The 8,095-nt window shown below is 40.7% G+C and overlaps 1 protein-coding gene across 1 annotated transcript in view; it reads left to right on the forward strand.

Moving 5' to 3' along the window:
- The first annotated feature begins 459 nt into the window (after positions 1-459).
- The window catches only part of LOC107660757 (phosphatidylinositol-4-phosphate 3-kinase, catalytic subunit type 2 beta), a 45,212-nt gene continuing 37,576 nt past the window's right edge, over positions 460-8,095 (forward strand). The window contains exons 1-2 of the mRNA XM_016450174.1: positions 460-523; positions 5,299-6,147. Coding sequence (XP_016305660.1) covers positions 5,386-6,147 — 762 coding nt within the window. The 5' untranslated portion in view covers positions 460-523; positions 5,299-5,385. The remainder of the gene's footprint in view (positions 524-5,298; positions 6,148-8,095) is intronic.

Here is an 8,095-nt window from a genome sequence, read left to right on the forward strand (position 1 = left end):
GAGAGAGAGAGTGAGTCTCATATGGATTAACAGAGACGCGCACGATCTTCTGCCACTGGACACCGGAAACGGCCTCCTGATCACCATCTATCAAAGCACAGCGACTGAGCCTGAGAATAAACGAGAAGGACTATGACACAGGCGCTCAAGAGGCCGTGCACACGGTATGTGATCTGCTCTTTCCTTCACTATAACCGAGAGCGCTGTTACAAACGCTTCGTCTTTATATATGACCAGCTGCTTTTGCGCAGTGACTAAATTTTCCTAAATTTTTGGATTGAGCTTCTGAGAACGAAACACTCTAGCGATGCTCTAAATCTAACATGTAATACCTGACTGGAGCGTTCAGAGGCGTTTGACCGCCTCGCGTTTGCTCATATTATCGCCTGTTTCTATTTCAAAACGACTGACTTCACAACTTTGGGCTCCTGAGCTCAAATGCATATGTATTTAAGAGACGTTTATTTAATAGGACCATCTGAGCCACAGATGGATGAAATGTGAGGAAACGTTGTGTGGTTAGGTAAGATTATTTTTATTTTATTGTTGCTTCTGTTATATCAAAAAAAAAAAAAAAACAGATTTGAATAGTATTTATTTTTATTTATTTTTAATTATTTAAAAGTCAACTATAGGAGGTGAAGGTGTTGTAAAGAGAAAAGAGTCTGTTGTTATGCAATGATATTGCATGTTTTTTTTTATAAATTGTATTTTTTTTTAAATGAATGCAGTATGAATGATATTGCATGTTTTTATTTTTTAATAAAAATATGTCTCCATATGACATCAAGTTATGGTCATTAAAATTATATATAAACAAATATAATTTACAATAAAATAAATTACGGTTATGCTAAATCAGAAAACTAAAATGTCTTGTTAGAATACATTATTTTTAGTTTTAAGAATTGATAGACTATCGTTTAATAACAAGCCTTGTTTATAACCATAGAAAAAAAAAAGAACTCAAATCTTCCCAAAAAGACTGTGTGTGCTTGCACTCATAAAACAAATAATGCAGATTTGTTGATAATGCGTACAGTCAGCATAACAAGCTTTATGGCATATCTTCTCAAGCCTCAATTAATTTTATACTTTCATTATTATAGTGACAGACAAAATGTTTACAATGAGGTTTATGCAACTCAAAGCACAGGAAAGATGGATGTTTACAATGCCATAGTGTTTTGATGCATAAAGTGCATGTATATGACACAATGACCACAATTTGGGGTTAGTGTCTGCAAACCTGATTCAAGATTCAGCTTGTTTCTGAATCACCATGGTGTGGGGGCCGAACAAGAACTGCACTCATGTTTTTAGTGAGAAAATGTTATTCATCTTTGATTAAAACCTTGTTTTCTTCCAGGAAGTTCCTTGTGTGTTCTTTGCATGATCAGTCTTGTATTTTAGTCTGCATTCTTTATTTCAGCATGACAGTCTGGAATTAGTCTCTGACATTTACCTGTCTCAGGTCTTTCAGTGTGCAAAATATCATGTATTGTATTTCTGAAACCACCCGCGCACCTAAGACCTGTCAGACAGGGCAAGAAAGCAACGGTTCATGTTTTATCAGCTCTAAAATCTGTTCAAACCATGTAGAGCCAGGTAAAACTGTGGCGTCTGAAGACGTTCTTGGCTAGACCAACAGGTTTGTAACAGGTCAGATGTGCCATGCGTTTGGGTCGAGTCACCTTCCTGTGGGATTTGTGGTTTCTGAGTTTGGCCATTTTTCTAAATTGGAAGTCTGGTGTTAACATGTAGTTTTTAATTTATTTGAAGTTTGTTTTGTATTTGTCAAATGTCAATGTTGATTTTCTTCTTACTTTCCCACCGGATGCCAGAGAGGCTGAATGCTACCTCATTGGCTGAATGTGGGCTAGCTCACTACCATCTGCCTGTCACAGTAGAGTCGGCTAGTGTAGAGGTCTTTGAACCAATATTAGGGTGGGAACGCCACAGGAAGAGAGGCGTATTGATGATGGAAGACCTCAGCATACGACGCACAAGCCCTGATCAGCTGGAACTAGCAGAAACTAACACCCTGGGCATGGAGGGAGCTGTGTGATATTTGTTGTTGGGTGGGTGTGTTGGGGGAGGGGTGTACATGGGGGACAGGGATGACAGCGGTCTCTTTGTCTTTGGCTCTCCAAGCCGTGTGAACGTGTCTGAGTTGGCCCTGCCTCACGTGACGCGGCTGCCCTCACTCCTCCCTGTCCTTTGTTCGGCCAATCTGGGAGCCACCCCTGATTGAATGGGATTATATCCCAGCAGGGGGCTGATTCCGGGGGCCTGTATCTGGCTGTCCTGGGGTCCCTGTGGAACAATGCAGATCCACCCTCCTTGCCACCCCTTCTGTCTTACTGCACCCCTCCGGCCAAAGCTCAGTCATGAGACTGTGCATAGGAAGCCTACGGGAGGCCGGTGCTCCTGGGAATGGAGGACAGCCCCAAAAAGGCAGACTAGAAGGAGATGCATTGATATTTGTGCCGTCCATCTGTTGGTGCCTGAGAACGCCGTTTACAAACACATCTGGTTTTTCGGAAGTGTTTTTGCACAAGATTGTTTATGTGCGTAACTGTCCTGGAGCTGACTCTTACCATCTTAACCATTTTTGTCCATGTTGATCTGAAGTTTTGTTCTGAACATTCACATTCACAGCAAACGTTGAGCAATAGGCCATTTTATTGGTCATGTAGTTTGTATTTCTGTGGAGTCAACTACAATGGACTATAATTGACAGGGTTACTTGAACGACTAGTTGACAAATTAGCCTTAAAGAAGCTCATTATCATTTGGCTGATCTCCAATGGCATGTATCTTAGGGGCATCAAGCAGCAATTCACTTTCAGTGTGGAAAGACAGATGACTTCCTGTAAACGTATTACATCACACCTGTTTTGAAAACAGTGTAATGTGCTGAGTCCTCTCTGTTTACACTGATCTCCATATGTACACATGTTCAGCCTAGCAGAAACTTAACAAGTGACTGGACGAGTTGCTGATGGAAGGCTTAAAACATACAGTCAGGTTACTGCTTCCATCTCCTCTGTTGATCTGGAAAACACATTTTGTTTATTTTACATTATTTATCCAGATGAAGATCCACAGAGATGACCAGAGGCACGCAGGTTTTTGCATTTTGGGGATGGAAGATGGGGTCAAAATGTGGAGCAATGGAAGGGTCCAGGAATGTCTGTCAAACAGATGCCTTTGTGCTTCCTTTTCAGTCTTTTGTTCTGGTGCCAGTCTTCTGGCGTAGGGTTTGAGAATTTCCTACAGTTGTGTTTGTGGGCCAAGAAACAGACCCCCTGCTACTGTTGACATTACGAAGGAAAAAACGAGTCACAAATGGTCATGAACTTAGAGAAATAGTTCACCCAAAAATGAAAATTGTGTTGCAATTTACTCCCTTTCTTGTCATTCCAAACCTGTACAACTTTATTTTTCTGTGGAACACAAAAGAAGATATTTTTAAAATGCCTCATTATTATTATTATTATTATTATTATTTTATTTTTTATTATTATATATTTTTGTCCCTCAAATGAAGGTCCCCACTGACTTTCATAATATGGACAAAAACTGTTACAACACTCTTAAAATATCTTTTCGCCACAGCTGTACAGGTTTGGAATGACATGAGGGTGCGTAAATGATGATAGAAGTTTAATTTTTGTGTAAACTGTCATTTTAAACCACTTAGATGAGCCATGGTCCACAATTTTACACAAAGTGGTATACTTTTAAACACCTTTGGGGTCCAGGACCACTCTACATTTTATTAATAACTATTATCATTCTTGCAGAAAACCAGTTGTTTGACCTTAGACCTTCCCAGCAGGGCTAGATGACTTAAGCCCAGTGGTTGTGCATCTCTTTGGGGCGGCAGCTGTGTCATGGCACATGTGTTATGAGGCTGATCGAACTCTAAACCCATTTGAGCAGCACTCAGCATGTCTTCAGGTCGATTTGAATTCGGAGCTTAGCGTCTGTCCAGCTGTGACTCCACAGGAACAGCCTCTTAATATGGCACATCAGTCTTCTTGCAGGAGAGAGAACAGCTTCCCCCCACTGCAGAGGAGCTGTTGTGCTGCAGACGAACCTGCGTTGCACTGAGGACTGTGCCGAAAGAGAAAGATCATCTTGGCTCTGTCTTTTGCTGAGCAACAAAGAAAATAAGAGCCAGATGATCAGAGGCAAAGACAAAATCAGAGTCACGCATGTGGCACGCATCTAGCATCTGCGACTGAACATGTGGCACTTTGATCCATATATGTTTCAAGAACTTCATTAGTTAAATGGTTCTGTTTTTAGGTAATTATTTACTTGGCCATTTGTCGATACTAGAGGTGCTTCACAACACAAACAAATAAAGAAACGCACTGTAAAAACAGAAACGTGCCGCAAATGCTCACAACACAACCAAATAAAGAAACACGCTGCAAATGCTCACAACACAACCAAATACAGAAACGCAAATACAGACCACAACAGGAGGACCCAACAATGCCAAAATTACTCCCAACAAAACGAAAATTAACCATGCTTTTTTTTATTGATTACCATTTGTATAACCACAGTTGTACAAATACCATGGTTAAACTATGGTTAGTGTAGTAAATCCATGGTTAATTTGTGGTTACCATGGTTTAACTATAATTATTTTTTACATAATAAATGTATTAATTAATTTTAATAGTAAAACCATACGGTTAATTTTTGTAAGGGAGGTTGTAAAGTAAGTTAGCCAGCTTACATGCTTTCACAGTTACAGTAATTGTGTATTTTGTCAGCTTATTTAGGCTAATAATAAAAGAAAAAAAAAAAAGCATCAGCAAAGGAATCGTATGATCAAGATGTTAAAATAAACCAAAATCTCACCTTTCAGAGCAAACATTGATAAATATGTCCCTCAGCCAATTTATGAAGATGTTTTCTTAATTTGCAGGTGTTTTTTCTATTTGCATGTATTTTTTTCATTTGCAGCGCATTGAGCTCTCTCTAGGCCACCGTATTTTAGCAACCTCATAACAATGCTCTGACATCCACCCACAACATTCTAGCATTGTAGAGGCGAGTTTTGCTTGCGCAGACAATTTTTCCTAATGTATACCTAGACAAGTCAATGACTTTTGAGACTTGACAGCATGTTTACTTAGTTATTATCTTTTTGTGATGCACGTCAACATCTCTATGTGGAAGGTTGATGACTAATTTTTATTCTGGCTCCAGATATTGCAATATTTATCAACACTAGCTTGTGATTATTTTTCTTTCATTCTTATCTCCTAACAGAGCCTAATGAACCAGTTGTGCAACTCGTAGTGCCATCCAGCTCCTTTCTGCGTTCCTCTTGTGCACTGCAGCACCCCCTACAGGAATATGTCTGCGGCGCAGACTCAGAATGACCGGGAGAAGTGCTGGGGTTGTCTGGAATCGCTCGGCCTCAGCCAGAGGGAGCTGGTCCTAGCAGAGGCCCTGCAGATGGAGTATGACGCTCTCGCCCGCCACCGACAGGACAAGGGCCCAGCAAACACTCTACCCCCTGACACCAAGTCATCGCCCGCGAAGAGCGAGCCCTCCCTGCCTAGACGCGTTCCCAGTCCTCCTTGCAATAATTTGCAGCAGGGTGTTTCCGGATCTGACCCCATGCTCAACCACGTTCAACCCGGGGTGTCAAACTTATCACGATCCAGCGGTGAGTCTCACGGATTTAGTAAGGAGCCTCGTTATATTCTGGATGAATGGGAAAGTGACTTTGAAGGAACGTCGAAGTTGCTGTCAAAAGGGCTGCCGTCTCTAGATGAGCCTCCGCCACCAGTACCGCCCAGAAATCCCATCCCCCAGAACGATCCGTTCATTGTCCATCGAAGCTCAGTCCCACGGGATGTCAACTTGTTCACTCCTGAGGTGGACCAGCCCAAGCTTTCCTTCGGAGACACTCTGAACTATGATAACCTCAATGACTCCCTGAGCAAGCTAAATGGGGATTGGCTCTCACCTAATAGAAGCCGGAGGGTAAATGGGGACAAATCAGGGAAGGCAGTAGCTCGCAGTAACACCCTTCCTCCTCAGATTCCTCCCCGCACCTATTTTCCAGCGCAGAAGAGCACTAGAAACCAACGCAGAGTATCAGTTGATCCGGTGAGCATTCAGCATTTTTTTTCATAATATTAATCTTTTTTTTTTTTTTTTTTATAATTGTTTTTTTTTCTATTGAACATTTTTCATAATATTAATCTTTTTTTTTTTTTTTTTATAATTGTATTTTTTTCTATTGAACATTTTTTTAAATATATATGCATAGGTGAAAATCCCGGGGGGAGGGACAGGACCCCCCCATCTGAGGGTTGTCCCCACTAAAAATATGATTAAAGGGGTCATATGATGCTTTTTTAAAGATCATTATTTTGTGTATTTGGTGTAACAGAATATGTTGACTTGCTTTAATGTTCAAAAAACACATTATTTTTCAAATACTGTACATTATTGTAGGTCCTCTATGCCCCGCCTCTCTCAAACGCTTCGTTTTCTACAAAGTCCCTCCTTCCGACAAGCGCAGTCTGCTCTGATTAGCCAGCTGACCCAGTGCATTGTGATTGGCCGAACACCGCAAGCACTCGTCGGAAATGTAACGCCCCTTACCATAATCGCGAGCTTCATCTTTCAAAATAAATGTAAAGACAAAGCCCGAAAGGGGAACAGAGTCGCGTGACACACAGTGATGAAGCTGGTATGTGTTTGCAGTACACAAGCCATGGTTAAGACAGCTGACTCCCAATAGTTGAGGAAGTCCAGTAAGTAAGGCTGTCAAGGCTAATTTATTCACTTAAACATAGGATGAAGTGATTAGTTTTTCTTTAATATAGATGATGCCAATGTATTTTTCGATAAATCCGCTATGTTAGCAATAATAACGTTACCTGCTTGAGGGAAATGGTTGCCTGGTTTTCATAACAAAACCCGCCCAATTGCTACTCAAAACTAACCGCGTTTCGAGGGGTCCCCCGGTAAAAATCACGTTCTGGGGGCTAAAATACACGTTATTGGGGTTGCTTCAACCAACGGACATGAAAAACAACCTGCAGCAACAGTGATAAAGTAGCCCAATTCCACGGGAAAACCGCGGACTTGGCAACACTGTGACTGATACAACGGACACGAGCGCTGTCACGGTGAGACCACAACAGCTTGGAATTGTCTAATTTGGCACGGTCTCCCTGCTGCACTAATAGTAGTAAGCCATTCCTCTGTGTATACATCATAGGTGCGGGAAGTGGGGGTGCTGCAGCACATTTTTTTTCTGTGGGCAACTGTTTAACAGTTGGGAATAAAAAAAAAATCGTTGGCAAAGGCTATTACACTAACTCCATCCACCAACGTGTGATTGGGCTAGTCAACATTACAAAAGACGGTCACTAGTCATTCGCTCCAGTGGCGAAGATGGTAAAACGTGTGTGATCCACCTCTTGACGCGATCGACCCAGGTTCGAATCTGCCTTTTGGCTAACTTTTTTTCTCCGTTTTCAAATTTCAAATCACATCAGAAAAGCATTTATTTTTTAATAAAAATGAAGGAAATAATCAAAAAGTTGAAAAAGTATCGGTTAGGGTAGGTGTAGGGAGGGCTTTTGTCCCGATGAGGTGGCATCCATTTAATAATTTGAATTAAAATTAAAATTTACACTCAATAAGTTATTGCATACTGTTTTATAATGTTTTACAATGCTGAGGTGCAGTTGCCACTATTGGCAATAAGTAATTAGCAGAATATCCTGCTATTTTAATATAGTATAAATAGCTATTTGCACTTAGTGTAAATAGCATATCACAAAACAAATACTGCTATTTTCACTTAGTGTAAATAGCATCTATCGCTAAGAAAATATGCTTTCCCCCCCCTGCGCGCCTTGTGTCCCCTTCAAATATTGCTCTTGAGAAATCTTGTTTATTGTCCCCCCCTACTGTTAGACGAAATTTACGCCCCTGTGCATATGCATATATAAACAATTTGACATATGTATGAAAAATGAAATGTTCTTTAATTAGAAATTAAATGTACAGAATATTTACAATTAGATATTTCCATATA

Source organism: Sinocyclocheilus anshuiensis, unplaced genomic scaffold (assembly GCF_001515605.1).
Source record: "Sinocyclocheilus anshuiensis isolate Anshui unplaced genomic scaffold, SAMN03320099.WGS_v1.1 scaffold2357, whole genome shotgun sequence".
Taxonomy (NCBI): Eukaryota; Metazoa; Chordata; class Actinopteri; order Cypriniformes; family Cyprinidae; genus Sinocyclocheilus; species Sinocyclocheilus anshuiensis.